Consider the following 23,659-nt stretch of genomic DNA (forward strand, 5'->3'; position numbering starts at 1 on the left):
TGGTATTTCATGTTTTATTTTTCACTGTTTCACTATTTCCAAACTTGTTTTCTGGTGGATGGCAGGCTTTCTGCCAGTATCTTGCAGATGCTTTCTTCATGTTGTTCTGTTTATTTCAGACAGAGGCCATGGAAAACCTGACACTGCCACTTTCATACAGTTATATGATAATAAATATAATATTTCATTTGATGTGACCTTTAAAAAAAAAATACTATATTTGATGTTACTTTAAAGGGATTTGCTAGGGTCCATCGCAAAAGGCATTTCGCGGCTGGTCTGTTGCATGCTGGACCAGCCACCTCATGAATGAAGACAACAGCTTTTGTCTCCATTCACGAGGTGGCGTGTCTGATGTGCGACAGACGGGCTTCAAAATGCCTTTTGCGATGGACGCTAGCAATTCTCTACTTTAAATTTGTGCAAAACATAGTGAAATGCATGCATGTAGATTAAATATATATATATATATATATATATATATATATATATATATATATATATATATATATATATATATATTGTATGAATATCACCTGGAAACAAAGGAAAACATCATAGCATTGTTTGTCGTTTCTGACAAAAAGAAAAAAAAAATCTGTGTGGTTGTTTGTAGCCTGATAGTTTTCATCAAACAATCAATCTAACTAGAATTTCAGGCATTCTGCCAACTGAAACAACTCAACGAACATGTCACTATGTCATTCATTTGAAGTGGAAGATAATTGTTAAAAATATAAATCTTCCGTCTGATGGATAAAGTTGAGATCAGAGATCAATTCTTTTTTAGAACTACTTAAACAAAAAACTGAGAAGCTTGTGAGAAGCTTGTCTTCAACTATAAACTTATAAAGTGTCACTCAAGGTGATCGATAAAGTTGCGAAGTCTATCAAGTGTTCTGACGTGGCAACATCTCCATGTTGCACACGTCTCTTGGCTTCAAAGGATAAGTGTAAGCGGAAGATGACTTTTCCACGTTTGTAATTTAGGGAGATGAGTCCAAGAGGAGATAAAACTTCATATTTTAATTTTTGTCAGTAGTTGAGTCCGAGTGGCTATTTGAGTTCTGTTGGGATAGGAATAGGAGTATTGGAAACATCTCCATGTTGCACACGTCTCTTGGCTTCAAATGATAAGTGTAAGCGGAAGATGACTTTTCCACGTTTGTAATTTAGGGAGATGAGTCCAACAGTAGATAAAGCTTCATATTTTAATTTTTGTCAGTAGTTGAGTCCGAGTGGCTATTTGAGTTCTGTTGGGATAGGAATAGGAGTATAGGTGTTAATCTCAGCCGTAAGGTTAGATCAACAGCTGAGAAGGAGTCTTGTTTAGGGTAAGATTTACATTCTATATATACCTAAGTGCAAGGGTTGTTGCATGGCTGATTTTATTTTCATTGATATCAAAGGAAGAATGTGTTTTCTTCTTAGTTTATTTGTGTTCTTCGTGGATTCGTGGAACTACCCTTCGCGGATTCGAAGGCTTATTTTGATCAGAGGTCGACGGCAATCAACCCCCGAATCATTCTCCGCGCTTCCGGCTACACCATGTTCCATCTTCCATGTACAGAATAAATGTGTTGTTGCCAGCCTTCTTCTTGGTTTTATGTTAGACTTAGATCATATCATGATAGCAAGGTTTCAAATTTCGGTTTCAGAATGCGTTTCGGTCCTCACCGAAGAAATTTCGGACGAAATCCAACGAAATCAAACAGTGGCTATTTTATCGGCTATTTTATCTCTTACAAAATTTCGACCGAAATTACGAAATTTTGGCAATTCTGGCTGAAATTTAGGGATAATATTAAATAATAATCATAAATCGAGATTTTTGGGTGAAATCCCTAAAATTTCGGATGAAATTTCAAAATTTCGGGTGAAATAAACTACTATTTCGGGTTTTACCGATTTCGATTTCGGTATCCACCGAAACCCGAAATTTCGGATTTCGGTCGAAATTTAAAACCTTGCATGATAGTACCCTTTTGTCTTGCTCACTCCAATTGCTTCTGTATCTGAACCAACTTTGATACAAATTTGGTTTGTAATATGTTATGTTTGTTCTTATTTAATAATTGCTTTTCAAATGCATTAAAATTTGGAATTTCCATTTCAAAACATGCAACGGCTAGTAGAAACTAAGTTGTTCCTAATTTGGTTGAGTAAGACCCTTGTTTGTTTTGACTTTCTTTGTTATCTCTAAATTATTTAATGCAGCTGAAATCATACTGTGTATTAGACTACATAATTAGCTTTTATTGACTGTTATATTCTGAATCATAATTAGCTTTTTCAGTTTGGCAGCGCAAGGAGCAAATGTTTGGTTGGATACATCATCTGTAAATGCAGCAATTGTCAGTGCCTATAAATCTGCTTGTTATAGATATCTTGGAAGGCTTGGTAATACAAACAAAAGTAAAGCTGGGAGAGATAAATCTGTCACCATTCAGACATGGGGAGGCTCTAATATTCCTATTGAGGGACCTGCTGGAGTGTACAGAGTTTCCCCTGTCACTCAGGCAAAAGCAGTGAAAAATCATGCTGAAATTGAGGGGATGCAAAATTCACATTTGAGGTAACTACTTGTTCTTCCGTCCGTTTCTCTTGGAATAAAATAGTGAACCGCTATTAATTTATTTATATAACGTTGATTGCTGAATGCTTTATTTAATCCTATGGAATTTATACATAGGCATGTGTATCAGTGCCAATCATGGATTAAATACACGCATCCAACATGATAATTTTTTGGTGGAGCGTACTTGTTATGTGGATTTTAATCTTTATGAAGAAAAAGGGTTCTCCACTGCCATGACTTTTTTTTACTGACAATTTTGACTTGTAACATGTGATATGGTTCTTTATGCTTTTATTTTTAAGACAACGATGTGGCTGCACTTTGGATGGAATCAAGTAATGCTATATTTATGTTTTGATTTTTATGGCAACAATGCGTCTGCACTTTGGATGGAACCATGTAACACTCTATACTCGTGCGTATTTTTCGCAAGAAACTTAATTTTTGCCAAGTTTTGATAAATTCATATCTTACAAAATGCCTTTTCTGTAAGTTTGAATATATATTTTGATCCTTTTGTCATCTATGAAATAGGGTGTGTGGGTTAAGTTCTCTGACTTATAAGACAACGATGTAACACTCTATACTCATACATATTTTTTGCAAGAAACTTAATTTTTGCCAACTTTTGATAAATTCATATCTTACAAAATGCCATTTCTATACGAATATAGATTTTGATCCTTTTGTCATCCACCAAATAGGATGTGCAGGTTAAGTTCTCAACTCTCAATCAGAAGTATTGTGTGAAACTATCTTTTACATCTTCCTCAATCCCCATAAGTATAACCAGTGTATTATACCTGTTAAAGTATAAAAGATTAAGGGTTTTGCTAACGAGTGCCCTTAGGGCACCCGTTAAGGTGCATTGGGAATGATATATTTTACCATCATTTTACACACTATTTGATAAAAATACTCATAATTAGTGAATTTATTATCAAAAGATGTGTAAAATATCATTCCCAATGCACCTTAACGGGTGCCCTTAGGGCACTCGTTAGCAAAACCCAGAGATTAAATAACGCCTTCTCCAACAGCTTAAGGTTTTAGAGTAATTGGTAATTTCACATGGTATCAGAGCAAAGCAGTGTTTAAAAACTTGTCGACTCGGCTCAGAACTCGGCCGAGTCGACGTGGAATAGTGATGGCCGCGTTCAGGAGTCACGGACTCGGCGAGTCCGGGCCGAGTCTGGTTGAGTTTTGCCGAGTCGAACACTAATCTAGCGGCCATCACTGTTTCGTGACTCCCCCACCTTGTAAAAAAAGAGAAAAATCAAGATTTGTTCCACTAAAAAATCATTAGATTCATACCTATAAATTTAGGTGTAAGGCCATTCTCCTCCATACCATGAAAAGCCCTCATCATCGTCTGATTTCTAGATCGTCGCCGTGGCAAAAGAAAAGCTGCATGCTGGTTCGTTTCTTGCTTGTTTCTAGTTTGAGATAAGAGGAGAACGATAATGCTTTATTCGAATGGTTAAAACACTTGAAATCTGAACCGTTCGATCATGGGATCATCTTACATTCACACCATGTTTAGAAAATAGCAAAACCCTAAAAACCTTTGGCAGGATTTGAAATTTTTTAGTGCTGTAAATGGCAGGTAATATATTCAACATCATTTTACACGGGACAGCACCTTGTTGTGTAAAAGAGTGATCACAAACATACACGAAGAGGGTGTACCAAGTAAAAACAAGGTGCTAATATATCACTCATGATGCCTACCACCATAAGCTAGTCATTTTAGAGTAAATGTGCTCTGACTTTCTCTGTATGCCTAAGATGTGTAGGAAAAATAGGGTGTACGTTAATAGGTAGGAAGAATAAGTGGGGCACAGGTGGCATGCTTTGTCCCATCCTCTCACACCTGCCATCATTGACCTTCATTAAATATTAGGAAGTGATATATCCACCCCCTTTTCTTTCTTTGGCCGGCTCCATCTAGAGTTTTTATGGCCATACTTTTACACTACAAGGGGGTGGACCAAAGAATCATATATTCCTGCAAAAACATAATACATTTAGGGAAATGGCATTCACCCATTTTTCTTCTTGGGAACCCCTTCTAGTGTAAAAGAGTAATCATAAGTGCACTAGAGGGGGCTGGTCCGGGGAAGAAAAGGGGCCGAATATCAAATCAATGGACGGTTCAGATTGCTGCAGTAACCCAGCTTGCCTTTTCTTTTTAAATTGGCTTGTGAGAGTTTTTTGGGATTGTAATAACTTTTTGACATCTGTTAATTAATAAAATACAAGATGAGTTATTATCATTTTTTTCTTTTTTTTTTATAAAAATTAGACTCAATTGACTTGGCCGCGTCGACCGCATTCTAGGCCGCGTCCGCGCCGAGTCGACAAGGATTTTCTTCGGCCGCGTTCCGCATCGCATCCGCGTTTTTAAACACTGGAGCAAAGGTCCTGAGTTCAAACCTCCTTCATGTCAACATTCCACATGCAATGGTCAACCCAAAAGTAGGGTCACATGTGCCACGTGTAGGTCAACCCAGAGAAAGAGGGCCCACACATGAGGGGGAGTGTTAAAGTATAAAAGAATAAATAATGCCTTGTCCAACAGCTTAAACTTTTGGAGTAACTGGTCGTTTCACAATTCCAAAATATTTTCTTTCAAATTTCTACGAATCAGTTTCTAGAAATGCATTGCTTGGGTATATTGGTTGACATTCTTTTGTATTGGCAACAACACCACTGTTTATGGGCTTCTTTTCCACATTACAATAGTAATTTTTGTTAAAAATCTGTATGTGGTCATCTTGTTCTTAGATATGTTAGAATTTAGCAAGACCCCAAACCTTTTCATATGATCTTTTGACCATTTTGATGCCTGACAGTTCTATCATATCTTCATGGCATCAGCCTTACTCTGTGATTATGGGTTGTTATTTATCTATAAATTGGGGACCTAATTTCACTAAATAAGGAAAACCCTTCATCCTTTTGGCTACAATTAAACCAAGATCTATGAAATCCTCATAAAATGGTCAACATATCCGTTCTACACCCATGTGCATCACTTATTTAACAACCCTTTGAAATTGGAGTGCAAATGTTTTCCATTGAGAACCAATTGTCTATAGGACTAAAAACTAAAGATACACCATACATGTAGGTTGCCATTGGCATTGGCATCAAGGATTAAAATTCCATCTGACTTAAATACATTTCACATATTGTGTATCAGATTTTTGGATCACCTGTTGCACACTTCGACAATCATGTTTGATATTTGAAGTTTGAAATTCCAAAGTTTTTGTGTGACATATGTTAGCAAAAGAAAACTAGAAGTGAGAATGATCAGAACATTAAAAATTTACTTGTGCATTAACACTAGTACTTATAGAGAGAAGTGCGAGTTAAAAGATATGATACTTTTTTGCAGAGATGCAGCTGCTCTAGCAGAGTTTTGGGCTTGGCTGGAACAAGAAATTCTTAGTAGTGTGGAACTAACAGAAGTAGAAGTTGCTGACAAACTACATGAATTTCGTGCAAAACAGGCGGGTTTTCTGGATACAAGTTTTGATACCATAAGTGGTATATTTCCTTGAAATTCATACTTAATTTTTCATTGTTAGGCCATGCGGAAATTTTCATTGCTAAGCCATGTGGAAATTTCCATTGTTAAGCCATGTGTTCTGAATCTCCTGCTTTTGTTTCGTTCACTTAAGATCTTCTAATAAAATGCATTGCATATCTATGCAAGAGCCTTTATAATCAATGGGGAACTTCATCTCTAGCTAATGTTTAACAAACAATAGTTTAATTCATATTTTGAGTAATCTCTAATTTTTATTTAACATTTTTTTAGGTAAAGGAATGCTCCAATGCTTTTTGAATGCATTGTATCACCATGCTTCCTATCTCTATCATGCATATGGGGCATACCTTGATTGAGATGGACCATCAAATGGTTTGTTACACCCATGGTTTTAAATTTTCACTGAAACTGACACGAAACGACCAAAATGTTTCCGTTTCCATATCCACCGAAAATGGAACAACCGAAATGCATAAACGAAAATCATAAGTGTAATAGTTGTATATTATATCAGTATGTGTTTTTTTTGAATAATTATATCAGTATGTGTTACATATTTATATGAATTGCATGTGATATGCGGTGGATGTATTATATTTAAATATTTATGTAACTATATGTAAAATTTGGTATGTACTAAATTATCAGACATGTGCGACAGTGCATGTCAGTAGGTTCTCGATGTTTTTAAATCGCTGTGACGCTGTGTATAGTTGTCTTGCTTATGTGATGGTTTCTAAGTGTGTATTTGTGCTAATTCTAGCATTTCCTAAAATGTCATCTTTACATTCTATCATTTTTGTTTGAACTAGTATGTTTGCAAGTTTACATTGTATCATTTGCATATGTTTCCATAATTTTACAGAATTTCTACCGAAATTTCCAACCGAAACTAAAATATTTCCATTTTCGTGGTGACCGAAACCGAAACCGAAACTGAAATTTAAAACTTTGGTTTCACCTTAGATTTCCTATAGCCCAAAAGTCAACCATTGTAACCATGTCCTAAGTGCCTTTATTGGTCACTTAGCCTGTACCATTGTATATTCATATTTTATAAACTTTTTAATGGATACCGTTCGGATACTTAGGTTCATCCAATCATAATGATTTTTGGGCATTGAACCTTCTTAGATTATATCTACTACATGAATGGCTTTGATCAATCATGGTCAGCCTCATATATAGATATAGACTAGGAAGCATGGTAATACAATTCGTTCAGGATGTCTGTGATCATTCCTTTTTTAAGAATAACTGCGGAATTTCTTTTTCTTTCTTCATTGTAGCAATTAATGTAGATTTATTTTTCAGGTTATGGTGCAAATGGTGCTATCATACATTATAAACCAGATCCAAAGAACTGCAGTGTTATGGGTGATAAGAATCTCTTCTTATTAGATAGTGGTGGTCAGTATGTTGATGGTACCACTGACATTACAAGGACTGTACATTTTGGTCAACCTACTTTACGACAAAAAGAATGCTTCACCAGAGTTTTACAGGTTTCTCATCCTTTGAACTATGTTTAGGTTTATAAGTTTAGTAGAATTTTATAAAATGGTCATATCCTTTGAACCATTATGGTAGTATCCTATGAACGGGGCCAATAAAGGATACCACATGAACAATTTTTGTATTTGGAAAATTTTTTGAGATTAGAAAAGTGCTATATTTTTCATTCCATCCCTTAATGATCATTCTTTTAGAATGATTTTTCCGAATGATTATTTCAGAACATAATCATTCCAATCAAATTGTTTTGGCTTTTCTAATTTCAGTTTTTCTCCTGGCTATCTGGGTCACAGGGTCATATAGCTCTTGATCAGGCAGTATTCCCTGAAAATACTCCTGGTTTTGTACTCGATGTATTAGCCCGTTCTTTTCTTTGGAAGATTGGACTTGATTACAGGCATGGTAATTTTCTTGGTCATCCAGCCAATTTGTTTTGTTGTGGGAGCATTTGCATCACTGTTGTTATTTACTTTGTGAATTTTCTCTTCCATGCATATTTGCAATGGCTGAAGATAAATATTCATGTATGATGTCCTACTTCCCTTTTTCTATAGGAACTGGCCACGGCGTAGGAGCTGCATTAAATGTCCATGAAGGTCCTCAAAGTATAAGCTTCCGATATGGAAATATGACTGGTTTGCAAAAAGGCATGATTATTAGTAATGAACCCGGGTATTATGAAGACCATTCCTTTGGTATCCGGATTGAGGTACCAATTCTATTCTGTTAAAATTTCTTATGCATGCTCAAAACTGCATGTCCAAATGGGGTCTCTCTCTCTCTCTCTCTCTCTCTCTCTCTCTCTCTCTCTCTCTCTCTCTCTCTCTCTCTCTGTATTCTATGAACAATATTCTTTTATTAAAGAAAATGGTATCATTTTACTGCACCCAATTTTTGTATGACTGCATGTGCATTTACAGTTCTTTGCATATCCATGTTTTGGGTACACCATTGTGAGCATGCATGGAAATTGTGGATTAAGCTTCAAAGTTTGTGCCCTGATAGTCGGATTGCGTTTTTTGGTTTGACTGATTTTTCCTTAAATAGTAAATCACATGACAACGAGTTTTGCCTATTTGGTTAGTGGTTTTACTCTACTTTGATATTGTATTGACGGGTTTTCCCTATTTGGTTTGGGGTTTTACTCTAACTTTATATTGTATTGATATTTGTGAAAATCTATTAGTTGTTTGTATGATTGTTTAATTCTCTGGTAAGTTTTCTACTTTTGTGGATTCCTATAGTTTACTTGCACAGAGCAAAGTTAGACTCGGAAAATTGTTTGAGGTTTATCATGGCACCGAAGAATCCTATTGATCCACGTGATAGGCATGGGCAATTAGAGCAAATTCTTTAAAGGGTGTCACAAAAGATAGATCGACTCACGTCTATTGTTGATTCACCGCTTGGAGGCAAACCCAGAAAGGAAGATGATGTTGATAGGGAGTTGAATTATGAAGGAGTCACCACATTGTTGTGGGGCTCCAAAATGTGAAGTTCAAGATTGAGACTGTGATGATGGAGATCAAGGAATATTATTTGGTAAGGACATATTGTTCGAGCGAACATAATCAAAACTCTATAGTAAAGGTAGGAATACTAAATTTCTATGATAAATTGCCGTTTACACAAGGAATGTAGATGAGATGATTCTATTACCAAAGATTAAAGTATCACCATTGATTTGTTTTTGTTTTTAGGTAGGTAAGCTGGGATTGAACCTCCGACTTCCCTAGTTGAAGAACATAGCCTTGAGTGTAATTTTGTATTAGATAAGTTGGAAAAAAATGGTGAGCGTTGAGTCAAAAGACAATCTTATCACCTCCAAAAATCATCAATGAAGAGGCATGGCAATGGGCTAATATCTTCTGAATAATGTGTAATTTGGTAGGAATGCTACGTAACCTCATTATTGAGGGATGATCCAGTGAAAACTTCGTTTCAAGGGAGATGATGGGTTAATTACAAATGAAAGAAGAAAAGCACCCTCAATCATACAAGACACAATGTTTCATGAAGGGAAGTAATTTTTGCTTTTTACTACTTATTGCTGAGTCTCTTTTTGACCCAAGCACAAAGAGGAAGTTTGATATGATATAGTCTCAATAAATGTATGCCACATATTACTTGGGATATTATGGTTATATGATTGAGATGCAAGTTATTGGGAACAGAAAAACACATTCTATTTTGAAGGGTAGAGAAAAAATATCACTTTTGCCTATGAAGATTTTAAATCCCACCGTTTAAAGAGGGGTTTTTCTCTTAATTTCCAAAGATCATAGAAAACAACATCGTATTGGGAATTAAATATGTTAGTAAGGACTAAGGATGATGTTCAATCAACCTTGGTTTCAAATTTCGATTTCAGAATGCGTTTCGGTCCTCACCGAAACCGAAATTTCAGACTGAAATTTCGAAATTTCGGGCGAAATCCAACAAAATCAATTTAGAAGATATTTTAAGTCGTACAAAATTTCGGCTGAAATTTCAGGATAATATTAAATAAGGGATAAATTTCAGATTGTTTGGGATATTCCTTACGAAATTTATTTTGGTCGAAATTTCATACCGTTTCGGGTTTACCAGATTTCGATTTCGGTCTCTACCGAAACCCGAAATTTCGAGCTGAAATTTCGGATTTCGGTCGAAATTTCAAACCATGCAATCAACACTCCTCCCCAAGCCTTTTAGTCTTATTATAGAATGGTAATTTTGTACCTTCCATGATTTTTTTTAGAGCAGAGGAATTTTAACTTCTTTTCAAGAATGGAGGCATTTTATACAGCTAGAAAATAAGAGAATTGTCTTTTTACTATTTGGTAGCAAAGTAAAGCTTGAAGGAAAAGTCAAGACTGATAACTTCCTAGTTATGCTTGGTATGTGCAACTTTGAGGAATTAGCAACGTCAAAGATGATTGATTATCATGAATCGAGAGATGAGACATGGAAGAACAAGCCTGCAATCAAGGCTTGTGTCTTTCAAAATGGTGACTTGGAAATTTGGACTACTATAAGTTCTTGGCGCTTGAAGATGCGAACTCGAGGCCAACTTGTCTCAAACCTAGAGGAAAATTGTACATGCAAAGCTCATGAAAAATCCCATAGGTCAGCAAAGATAATTCAAGAGAAGAAGTTGATCGACCGAGATCCAAAAGTGGAGTTGAAGGCCACTAACAATCATGCTAATGTTAATAGTGGGTCCTATAGAGCTCCGTTTGTCCTGAAAATTGGCAATCCGGGTCATTATTTTTTCGACTCGATTCGCAACGACTCGTAAGAGTCACAAGTAGGGGTGGTTATTCGGTTATAACCGAACCGAAATAACCAAAATTTGATAATCGAAACCGAACCGAAATTTTTAAAAACCGAACCGAAACCGAACCGATTAAAAATTCGGTTATTCGGTTATAACTGAATAACCGAATAGTGGGAGAAAAAGAGGGTAAAAAGCAAAATCTTGGTTTCGATCGGAGGGCTAGGATCATCCAATCGAAATGATTTTTTTAGCACAACCTAATTAAGTTGTGATCAATCAAATGGACGGTTTTGATCATCCTACGGAGTGTCCATATATCACTTTTTTTTTTTAAAAATAATGGTTTTTATCATAATTTTGGTTAACCGAAATTTTTTTTTGAGATAACCGAAACCAAAACCGAATAATTGAATTTCCAAAAAAAAAAAAACTGAACCGAAAAGGAAAAAAACCGAACCGAACTGACCGAACCAATTCGGTTCGGTTCAATTATTCGGTTTTAACCGAATAATGAACACCCCTAGTCACAAGACAACTCGTAAGAGTCTTCAACAGAGGCGAGTCGCCTATGCGACTCGAGTCGAAAGCCCAACGACTCGACTTGACTCGAGCGTTGACTCGTACGACTCGTAAAAGTTTGACAACTATGGCGATGGTTCAATTCTCTAGCAAATTTTCTCTTTTTGGTGAATTTCTAGTAGTTTACTTGCATCATTTCTGTTTGCCCTAAAAAATTTAATTAATTAAATTATTTTTAGTGGATGATCACTGTTTCACTTGTTTGTATTTCTCATTATGCAATATACACATTTTGCAAACATTGCATTCAAGTGGATGAAACAAATGTAACAATCTTGTGCATGCATTTATCATGGTTTATTGTTCTAAAATGTTTTCTAATACATCTTTCTGCAGAATCTCCTTTGTGTTAAAGAGGTTGACACACCGAACTGTTTTGGTGGAATCGGATTTCTTGGATTCGAAAAACTCACATTTGTCCCCATTCAGGTAAGCCGGGAAGTCAGCGACATTATTCTCTGTGTGTGTGTGTGTGTGTGTGTGTGTGTGTGTGTGTGTGTGTTATTCATGAAAGCAATGGCTTATTCATAGAAGAGAACAGTCATATGCTAGTGATTTTATAAGAGGACATAATTTCTCCGTACCTTTTTAGCACTACCAGCAAAAGTTTGTTTGGTTGGATATATTTAACACTCTCATTGGTGTTTTATGGAAAGAATACATTTCTTGAATTGTTTGCAGTCTTACATTTATGCTTCAGATTATAGCTCTTTGGATCCACCTTTGGAATGTATTACAAAAGGGTCTGATTACTCGATGGAACCATTGCTTTAAATCAATTCAATGCTATTGTGGTTTATTTATTACTCTACCAACAAGTTTCCTTAACTGAATGTGATGTCCCTTTATTCATTTCCCTAGGTCAGTAGTAAAGGTTTCACAGATTTTGGGTGACCATGCACTGACAACTTATTGTATTGGGTGACCTGTCCCCTCTGGTGAGTCCTTTGCTTTGGGTGCTTATCTAGGATTTTGTTATGGCATGCACCCATATGTTTTTTTGTCTATTAGTTAGCACCCTCTTTGTGCTGTGGTCTTTAGGCATCATACCTCAGAGAAAAGATGTATAGAAATTTATAGTTGCCGAAGAGTAACGCTAACTGCTAAGCAAGGTCGCCACACTTGCCTGTTGGCATGGACAGAGAACTGATCTTTTCCCCTCAGAAAAATGCTTGATCACCCAATTTGTAGTTGTTTCTCAGATCTAACATTGGGATATAATTTCTTTTATTCTGAAGCTCAACTTTCTCTGAAGACAGTTGGACCAGCCCAAGCAGCACTTTTAGCAAATTCATAGTTCTCCCAAAGGTGATGTCCTGGAACAAGGGTGAGGAGAACTTGGTTTGTGTTTTCATGTCTAACAGTTAAATGGGTTAATTTGGATATAACACCCTCTCTGGAATTATCAACCCGAGCCCTTCACATTATTTTTCTTCTAGTGTTACAAGCGTTTCTCCTACTGCGGCACCAGTCAAGAGCGTGCACACATTGCATTGATGATGTTATATGTTTAGATGTTTACTGTGTTTGAGCAAAAGTGGACTTGCATTGGGGATTATAGAACGCATCAAAGCAGATTATCGGCAGAGAGAAGGCCTCTACATAGACCATACTGATGATATCATCATGATGTCACCATCATATTGTGCTGATGCCAGAGGTGGGCCCATTAGGTCTCATTTGCTTTGAAAATAGCAAGCCATGTTGTCTTTGATTATGGGGGATTTTGGTGACTTTAATTAGTTTTAGGAGAGGGTTTAGTAGGGATCTGAGGGGAGTCAATTTTGCAAGCTTTTGAGACACGTAAGCCGTAAGTTTCTTTCTAAATTTTGGTTTAGATGTATTTTACTCATTAGTGCTTCAAAATCAAGACTTGGACAGGGTACAAATAGAAGGGGACTCTCTTAATGTTATTAGGTGGCTTCGAGGTTCCCATACGGCTCCATGGAGATTCACGGATTTATTTGATGAAATTAAGGATAGAATTGGATCCTCTTCGATATCCTTTATTCTCATAAGGCGGTCAGATAATGGAGAGGCTGACATACTTGTTAGAGAGGGTGTTCATGGTGGGCGGGGGGGGGGTGGAGTTCTTTGACTACCTTCTCCCCTAGCTATTTTTTCACTTGTTTTTTGTATCTTTTCTGGGCTAACATGCCATACCTTTCCTTGCATCTTATGGGACTTTCTCGGTCTCTTTCTCTTTTTTAATAAATGTTCCATACAATTCACAAAAAATGTTTTTAAGTCATTAGTAAAGTCTATTTGCCTCTAGCCAGACACTAGGATTAGATGGGATAATGGGATGGATGGTTGAGATTAGAAGTTGGGTTTAGTTGTGTTTGAGAGGGAGTATATGTGCTTCTTCTTCTTCCTCTCTTTTTTTTATGTGTTTTTGAAAGAATTATTGTACTTTTTTTGCTTTAACATTGAGCTTCAGTTCCCATATTAAATTGTGTGAGAACTCTTGCATATTATTTCTGCTCATTTGTCTTGATCATCTTGTTATTTTTGGCATGCTTTGGTTTGCCTTATGTTTCTTTCTGAAACTCTGAGATTTGGATGAAGTTAAATTGATGTTAGTGGCCTCTATTTCTGGATCTAAACAAGGGCCTTACCCTATATAGCTTTCGTATGCCTCCGCACCCAATTTGATTGAATCAAAAGGTTCTTCCACCACAGCTAATTAGTTGCTTCAAATATTTATTCTCAGACTGGAGGGCTGTGGTATAGGTGGAAGAATGGTTGTCCCAATTCTTATTTCAGTGGGATGACTTAATGCAGCTGACTTTTTATTGGACACCTCCCCACAACCCTGGCTTAGTTGACATTACGTTGGCTGAGGCGATGACTTGAGGCAATCGTGTTCCACTCATTTCCTTCAAATTGGTTTGATGGAAGACAGCCTACATGGACTAATGGCAACTTCTTCACATATACTCATATGAGATTATTGTGGTTTCTCCTGTTTATTCAAATGCCTATTATGTGGCTGATATGTTAACAAGCCAAGGGGTTTCTCTTTCTTTATAGGTTTTTCCTGTTTTATTAGAGATTTTGGTCAACTTTTTTTGTTAGATTTGGAATCTTGGAGGTGCCACTTCGAAGCAGTTAGCTCATCTGCTTGCTAAGAAAATGTGTTTTTCTTTCATGGCAACTTTAACATGCGGCAAATTTCTGAATTAGATAAGAAAAAATGTTTCTCAATTACTCTAGTGCTTCTAGGAAATTTAGTACCTTTTGTTTTAGGAAACTATAAGTTTTAAGGTGGCTTTCTCTCTTGTTTTAGTTGTTCACCCTGTTGGGGTTTATACTCTTTGTTGTATAGCTTTGCCCTTAATTGTGGCAGTCTGTCACTCTGTCTTACAAAACATGATTGCTAGTCATAAGCTTGGTCTCATCCTGATATTCTTGTCGTATAGTAGCCTTGTGCACCCACTTACAAACCTTAGCGTGAAACTGCCAATTACTCCAATAGCTTAAGCTGTTGGAGAAGGCATTATTTAATCTTTTATGCTATAACACTCCCCTTCACGTGTGGCCCCTCTTTCTTTGGGTTGGCCTACACGTGGCACATGTGGCCCCACTTTTGGGTTGACCATTGCATGTGGATTTTTTGATATCAATGAGGTTTGAACTGAGGACCTTTGCTTTGATACCATGTGAAACTACCAGTTACTCCAGTAGCTCAAGTTGTTGGAGAAGGCATTATTTAATCTTTTATACTATAACACTTACTTACGCCAATCAATTTTCAATTGATTCGTTCCTCTGCTCTGCTCCTACTGCTCCCGCCTCCGCTCAAAGCTTCTATGGCTCTGTAAATGTCAGGAGCCATGAAACATACTTTTAGGGAACTCAGGCTTTGGGCTATTCTTCCTAGAGCCTAATAGATTTGGTGTTTTCCATCTTTGTCATAGACGTCTTTCATTAGTTTGTGCATCATAAATACTGATTGGTAGCCATAGTGTGTGATTTTCATGTGCAGCCTAATGACACAGCTTCTATTCATACCAATTGTATTTGGTTGTGATTAGCTATGTCTGTTATTTTTCTGTGCATTCTTTGGTTGAGTGATGGCCTCCTGTGATCAGAAATGAAGAAATCAAATTCTCTACATTTTAATGTGGTAGATGTTGGGTGGCCAGGAACCGGTGAGAATGAACTTATATTTCAAGGATCTTTTAGCAATTGGTGATATTTTATGATTAACAACTTCTTGTAAAGAATCATGGCTTTAGTTTAGTCGTGCAAGATGATGGAAATAATCATAAGACTATAGAAAATGGGAGTTCCCAATTTATTTAAAGTAATTGTTTAGATTTTATTGCTTGGTTCATTTTAGCTTTAAATTTAATTTCTCTTGACTATTTGATGTTCTATTTCCGTGTTGGTTCGATTGCACAGAGTAAAATGATTAGCTTAACTCTGTTATTATCTGGTTACATTGCACAAAATAAAATGGTTAACATTATATTTGTTATCGTGTATGGTTCCATTATGCAGAGTAAAATGATTAACTTATCGTTGTTATCCTCTGATGAGATCAATTGGCTCAACGATTACCATTCACAAGTTTGGGAGAAGGTCAGTTTTTCACACATCTTCAAACCAAATCTTCCACCAGTTTATGCTCCCTCTAAACTGTCTATATTTATTAGCTATTAAAATTAAAGAAAATTTTGGTTTCATTCAATTGCATCAAATCAATGGTTATAATAGTTGAATAAGGAAAACACTTTGAAAACGGGATTCCGTTTGGAAAATAAAAACATGAACGAAATGACCGTTGATTTGACCCTTTTCAATGTGTATTTATTGCTTTTATGGGGATTTGAGCTCCATCCATTTGTCTCCATTTGTCTTTTAGTGGACGTGGCTCAAATGGTTGATGCCCGTTTTTTTCCCCAAAAACGGAATCCCGTTTTCCTAGCAGTGCTCATTGAATAAATAATATGAATGAACTAATTCTGTTTCAGTCATTTAATATGAATACGCTTACTTCAATTTGATTTTCCTCTATACTTTGCTTGAAAAGGCACTGACATGATAAAACCAATATTGTTGAAGTTATTATATTCATATTTAGGAAAGTAGAGCTGCTGAGAACATCTGAAAATGGAATAACCCATCTGGGTGACATTAAACTCCTCCATTTCCATACATCTTCGGCTGATTGCAAATAATGACAAAGTGAAGATGCAAATGCTACTATGCAATATTCTGTCAACTAATATTCTCTATTATATTCAATCAAAATTTGGATATTCAAGGAATATTTTATGTTCCTCTTATAATTTCCTTAAGGGGCGAGCCTTGGCGCAACGGTAAGGTTGTTCCATTGTGACCTGGTGGTCACGGGTTCGAGTCACGGAAACAGCCTCTCTGCGAAAGCAGGGGCAAGGCTGCGTACATCTAGCCCTCCCCAGACCCCGCAATGGCGGGAGCCTCATGCACTGGGCCGCCCTGTTATAATTTCCTTCCCAATAGTTACTTTTATTATTTTTGCGTCATATTAGATCCATGAATCTTTTCATAAGGGCAGTTTTAAATTTTCTAAATGATTGAACTGCTATTTCTGGAAACTTAAATGCGGTTTCAATGGAACCCATCTAAATGTATTTGGATTCTGCAAGCTTTCATTTAGTTTTAGTTGATGACACTATAGTTTCTGCCTGCCCTCCAATCATGATATCGTTGTTCAATCATAGAAGCTGTGGAGGGTACAATCAAGAATCGTTTGGTCAAGGAATCAGAAGCATTTTAGTCCTCCAGCCTAGTACATGGTAAAAGCAATGGTTGCACAGAAATGTGAACTTTTGCTTCAGAGATAAAATGTAGAGAATTTAGGAACTTGATACTTTATGGTATTATATAAGATTTCTTCACCAAAAATACTAAATATTAGAGGGCCTAGATAGTTACTAATTTTAGCTGGAACAAGTGTAGTTTCTTAAAAGGGAAGTGATATATCTTCCCCTTTTGATTAATTGGGACACCCAGCAGCAGTGTATGTGGCAATCAGCCCCATTGAATCCTTCTGGCGTGAAGTACATCAGCCCCTGCAGTCATTGATACACTGTCAAAAGGGGCGGATATATCACTTCCCTTCTTAAAAACTTGTTGAAAATCCAAATTTATTGATTACTCGTCCCTCATAAACATTAACGTGGATTAATTCTGATTATATAGTCAATCAATTCTTATGAAACAAGGAGTCAACAGTCCCATTTGATATATGAATAGCTGAATACTAGCTGTTGAGAGTGGAATACACCAAGCTATTATTATGCAAGGGTTGTGGCTTTGAGGTGGCAGGTTCAGTCGGGTGTGTGTGAGTCGTCTCTGCGGTAGGGGTGCAACTCGACTCGGGTTGGGTCGGGTTGAGGTCAACCCGAGGAACCCATTTTTCCAACCCAACCCGATTTCCAACCCGGCTGGGTTCAACCCGACCCGACCCAACCCGATTTCCAATTCGGGTTGGGTCGGGTCGGGTTGACCTGATTTGATATGGTACCAACAGTTGTTTAGTTATAGCCTGATTAGTTGTATAAGTTTATTGGTCATTTGTTTGATGGCACTAACCACCTCAAGCCAGGTTGTTTTGGATTTTGAGAACCAATTATGAGTCACCAATAATCAGTTTTTGACACAATTGGTTCTAAAAATCCAAAATAAACAGGACTAACAATTAACAAAGCTACAAGTCTAAAAACTCTATGAAATAAAGTCTAAAAAGGTAAAAACTTGAAAAAAAAAAAAAAAAAAAAAAAAACTTAACAAAATAAGCCGGGTTACAATTCGGGTCGGGTTGCCCGATACCCCAACCCGATTTGCAAATCGGGTTACAAAATCCCAACCCGACCTGGAAAAACCCAACCCAGCAGAAAATCGGGTTGAAGCTGTCGGGTTCGGGTTGAGCCCGACCCAAGTTGCACTCCTACTCTGTGGCCATCTGATCTGGACCTGGCAGTTATGTTACACGGATTCTTTTGAATGGGCGATGTTAAGTATAAAAGATAAATAACGCCTTCTCCAACAGCTTAAGCTTTTGGAGAAGTTGGTAAGTTAACATGGTATCAGAGCCAAAGGTCTCGAGTTCAAACCTCCTAAATAGCAAAATCCACATGTGATGGTCGGCCCAAAGTGGGACCACATGTGCCACGTGTTTGCCAAGTGGGCCACACGTGCGGGGAGTGTTAAGTCTAAAAGATAAATAACGCCTTTCTCCAACAGCTTAAGCTTTTGGAGAAGCTGATAAGTTAACAGGCGAAGTACTCATGTCAGACAAGTGTCGATTCCAATATTTCAGGACTTTTTGTGACAGTTCTGGATCTCTTTTCCTTTTTGTTCTAAATACTAATACCACAACTTTGCAATTGCTGCATGTTTTGAGTTTTAACCGTAAATTATTTTATGGAAATAAAATAGGGCGATGATATTTTCACCCCCCCTGCAGTATGCATTCGCCCCACTTTTAACGTGTAGCGTTAAGTTGCCCACTGTTCACGTTATAAGGGGGTGAATGCGTACTGCAGGGGGGTGAAAATATCATCGTCCATAAAATATTATATTTATTTAACCTATTTAAAATTTTAATATATTATTTTTATAACCAGAGAAATAAAATTTGAGAATTGATTTAAATATTTTGACGAATCAACGAATGTTTCTTTCTGAGGTTTTCCAAATCCAACACTCGATATCCGTGTTAGATTCCAATACTCTGTACCCTTACTGATGCAACATACCTTTGCAGCTTCCGGCTCGCACCTGACTCGCTCTCACATGATCCCGATGCTTAATTACGCATAAAGTTATAATGCTTGTAATGATAATCCACACTCAAATTTGGTCTGTTAGTTTTACCAGATTATTATAAACAAGAAACCTGTTTGAGTGTGGTGTTTATCTATTTGCCCAGTATTTGTAACAGCTAGCAAGACATTTTGATGTTGCTCTAACTCCCCTCTGCTTTTCCCACTTGAACCATTCACAGGTTTCGCCATTGCTAGATGGCTCTGCTCTTCAGTGGCTTCGAGAAAACACGCAACCACTTCCCGCAGCATAACCAGGTAATATCTTCTTTCATCCGACCATCTTGTACTATTGTTTCTGATTCATGTGTTTCTGAGGTCTTGTAATTTTTGTAGAAAATGATGTTTTACGGCATTGTAGCCAATCTGTTATCACATTAAAAAATTTGTGTCATAATAATGTTCTCAGATCAAGGAGCTGAAAATTTTAAGGGGAATCCGCAACAGTGTCATGGGTTCAAATCAATTGAACTTGGCATCAAAGATCCAAGCATCTCTATACTTCTAAGGGCCGTTTGGATACGTGGATTTTAGGATTTTCTCAAAATTGTAGTTGGGAGACAAGAGAAGGAGACTGACTGCTTCACTTCTCTTTAGAATCTTGAATTTTAAATAAGAAATCCAGGTTTTAGAAATCTCTCCCACATCCATCCTGAGATTTCTAAAGCCTAAAAACATGGGATGATCTCCTGCTCTCTTGAAGGAAAGAAGGGCGAGAAAACAGAAAATGACGGCTGGTCTCCTTCTCTCTTCTCCCAACGAGGAAACCCAAGATTCTAAAATCCACGTAAAATGTGTGCAGGTTGTCATTAGGCTACACTTGGCAACAGCTTATTGGCTGATATGTTACTAATTTCATCTGATAAAGCACCATATAGTTTGCCTCTAACATGTAATTGATTTAAGCAAACTGCATAGGCCAAGCATTCAAGGGCTGAGATTAACCCAATGGGGATCAAAATTCCAACAACTTACAACCGATCAAAGACAACCAATAGTAGTCTCACATATGAGCAGTACGCCAAATAGGTGGCAGACATGCATGCATGACAAAATAATTTCTAAGGTAGAGTTCTTCTATAATCCACACAACACATTCAATTTCCAATAAAATATTGAGTTCTGAGAGGCAATGGGGAGCACTTTTATATCAGTTCCCAAAAATTCCAGCAACAAGATATGAATGGAATTGAATGCCCGGGCTACAATATGTAGCTGAAGCTTGTCTAGCTACAAATTACATTCCTTTTAAAGCCAATTTCAACTGAGCAAAACCAAGGCACGTTACTATTGTCACAAATCGCCCAATAATTTTCACCCAATGGTCGACTGATAAGCGAAGATGATACCTCTGGTTTCTTTCACAGAATTTTCATCACAAACAGCTGAAACTTGATGAAATTGGTAGGGAGTTTGGCAACTTCCAACACAAAGTGAAATGTGAGGCTAGGATTCCAACTCTACTCAACACAAGGATTCAGAGACAATCGTGCAAATATGATTTTCTTCAAGAGCAAATAAAATCTGCTTGCAACAGGGTATAATGGATAGTCGGAAATCATGGCCGAAGTACTCGCGATACCCGTGCCTGAAATTCTACCGAAGGGCTGCTCTCACAGCAGTCTCTTCTTCCTCTGCAAACCAACTCTTTCCATTCTTCCAAAATCCAAAGTCCCCAAAAATGACAATACCACCCTCTATTTATACTAACCCTATCGAGTATAAAGACAAAAATAACCCAATATAGACTGGGTTCCTAAATTTGAACTACGATGGTTCGAGTACTGGGAAACCTTGTCCAATTGACAATGGGGTCTTCTGAGAAGCTCCAAGAGAGAGATTACTGGGCCTATTCAAGTCCTAGGGGCAAGAAGGATTCCAATGAGGCAGAGGCGCATGCCCTTCGCTATGATATTCATCTTATTGATCATATCATGTTGGACTTCCTTATCAATGAGGGTGATTCTCTTAATGTTGTTAGATGAGTGAAAGATGGACAGCACTATCCTTAAGAGGTTCATGAATGCTATCGTGGAGATACCGATTTGATTACGAGTCACGGCATTGAGATTTGGCATATGTGGTGATCAGCAAATTGTGATGTTGAACAACTTGCCCACCGGTAAATGAAGCTGCGGGTGCCTGAATATTGAATCCCAGCTTTGCAAGGAAGAAAGCAAGTCCTTTATCAAATATTATGTAAAATACCCAGAAATTAGGAGCCTAATATGCATGGCACAGTCCCCTGCCAAACGGAAACAAACGGCGAAGAAGTTGCAGCATCTGCAAGAAAAGCCTCGCACCATTATTAGAATGTGATGAAACAATGGAAGGCTTCTCTAAACTGCCTCAACTTCCTGTGATGTGATGCCTATGTAAAGATTAAATTGTTTATCTTGGAGTATAGGATGCCCCAACAGCATAAATGGGTAGGCTTAAGCCAACCATGAAAATAAAAAGATATGCTCATTAAAGTTAGCAACAACAAAAAAAAAAGAGCTCAAAAAGAATAATAATTGAAACTCATTCTCAGGCAAACAATTGAAACACTAGCCCTGAAGGCCTTGGAAAGGATGGCTCACTCATGGTATAAATATTTATGTTAGCTGTTAGGTGTGTTGCATGGATTCAGATTCGTGTGTTGGGATCCGACACAAATTTGAGGTGTCTGATTCGGCACCAAAAATTAGGATTCATGGATTGACGGCGTTAGTGTTTTTTTATTAAGAGTAGAAGAATAATTGTGGATTCAGCAAATACCAAGAAAAGGGGGAAGTATGATTTTAAATTTCCACCGAAATCGAAACTGAAACGACCGAAATGCATAAACTAAAATCGTAAGTCTAATAGTAGGATACAATATTAGTATGTATTGTCTAGTTATATTTATATGGAATTCATGAAAAACATGGTGCATGCATTATGCATACATATTTATATAAATTTTATGTGAAATTTGGTATGTACCATATTATTAGACATGCACGACAGTGCAAGTCAGTGGGTGTTCGATGTTTTAAACAATTATGGATGGTTGGTTTGATTACGTGATTGTTTCTAAGTGTGTATTCATGCTTATTCTAACCTTTCCTGAAGTTCCATCTTTACATTACATCATTTGCAAATGCTTCTATATGTTTCTTTAATTTTACAGGATTTCCATCGAAATTCAAAACATTGGAGGAAAGGGGTCGATGTTCAAGGGTGGAGCGTGGAGGCCTATGGTTACCATTAAGAGAGGACGGACAATGCTTTTATAAAAAAAATTAAGAAGAGAACGTGTTTAAAAGGGAAAATCTACATGATTCTCATTTTAAAAGAGACAGTAATGTGTCAAATTCGCCCGCAAACACAGAATTCGTGCGGGACACAACTACGACAAGAATCCGTCTGTGTCCTATGTGAATCCATGTCCAATTTGCGTGTCGAAACATGTCGACACGGATTCGGCATAGGGACGGCGGAGAATCCATGCAACACAGGTTGTTAGCCATTGGATCTAATTCCCAAGCCAAGCCACTAATCATTTGAAGCTTAGATTTATCAAATAAGAAGAGCAAAGATTACAATTAAAAGAACAGCAGACAAGCTGAAGATAATGAATATGAAACCCATTATACTGAAAATGAATACGATCGACTGACTTTTATAGGCAGAGGGAGACCAAATAAGCAAAACAAAAACCATCCTCCTTTTCTCCTCATTGAGATTTCTAGTAAGTCTATATACTCCATAGAACAAAACCAGGTCAGAGATTATAACAGTGAGCCTTTGGAAGATTATTAAGGGCAGCCTCGGAGGATAAAAGGTCTCCCTCAAAAGTTGTGATTGCTTTCCTATTGGAGAACTTGAAAAGAAAGAAGCCATCTTCTAGAGTGAACATTTGTAGATCCCTAATAAGGTTCCATCTCCAAGATAAGTGTTCTTTTAAAGCAATGAAGTAGGACCTCTTGCCCAGGAAGTAGCCCACAAGGCAATTTTTCTTCCGCAAGCCACCCCTTGTAGGGCTAGGTCTTATAAGCAAGAAAAATGTATACGGAAATGATATGTTCGGGCCTTTTTCTTCCTCGGGCCACCCCATGTAATGTAAAAGGGTGGTCATAAATACACTAGAGGAGGTTGGCTGATGGAAGAAAGGGAAGTGAATATATCACTTCCAAATTATAACGAGGCTGTGCTGTCGAGGTGCTACCCGAGCTGTGTGGGTAAAGGATTGGGGCCAATCCTTACCTGACCCAACTTGAACCTCAGGTTGAGTGTCAACTGTAACAACCCGCTTTTAAATCTCTCAACCCTAGCACAACCCATCTAACCTCTGGTCAGGTTGGGTCGGGTTGGGTCAAGTCGAGTCT

At 37.3% G+C, this 23,659-nt stretch overlaps 1 protein-coding gene across 1 annotated transcript in view; it reads left to right on the forward strand.

Moving 5' to 3' along the window:
• Positions 1 to 19,744, forward strand: part of LOC143848669 (Metallopeptidase M24 family protein) — a 31,443-nt gene extending 11,699 nt beyond the window's left edge. The window contains exons 6-13 of the mRNA XM_077357664.1: positions 2,297 to 2,575; positions 5,982 to 6,133; positions 7,452 to 7,642; positions 7,946 to 8,054; positions 8,207 to 8,361; positions 11,827 to 11,919; positions 15,997 to 16,077; positions 19,490 to 19,744. Coding sequence (XP_077213779.1) covers positions 2,297 to 2,575; positions 5,982 to 6,133; positions 7,452 to 7,642; positions 7,946 to 8,054; positions 8,207 to 8,361; positions 11,827 to 11,919; positions 15,997 to 16,077; positions 19,490 to 19,561 — 1,132 coding nt within the window. The 3' untranslated portion in view covers positions 19,562 to 19,744. The remainder of the gene's footprint in view (positions 1 to 2,296; positions 2,576 to 5,981; positions 6,134 to 7,451; positions 7,643 to 7,945; positions 8,055 to 8,206; positions 8,362 to 11,826; positions 11,920 to 15,996; positions 16,078 to 19,489) is intronic.
• The last annotated feature ends 3,915 nt before the right edge of the window (positions 19,745 to 23,659 follow it).

This window comes from Tasmannia lanceolata, unplaced genomic scaffold (assembly GCF_043159265.1).
Source record: "Tasmannia lanceolata isolate RefF3 unplaced genomic scaffold, GAP_Taslan_0.1 ptg000003l, whole genome shotgun sequence".
NCBI classification, from domain to species: Eukaryota; Viridiplantae; Streptophyta; class Magnoliopsida; order Canellales; family Winteraceae; genus Tasmannia; species Tasmannia lanceolata.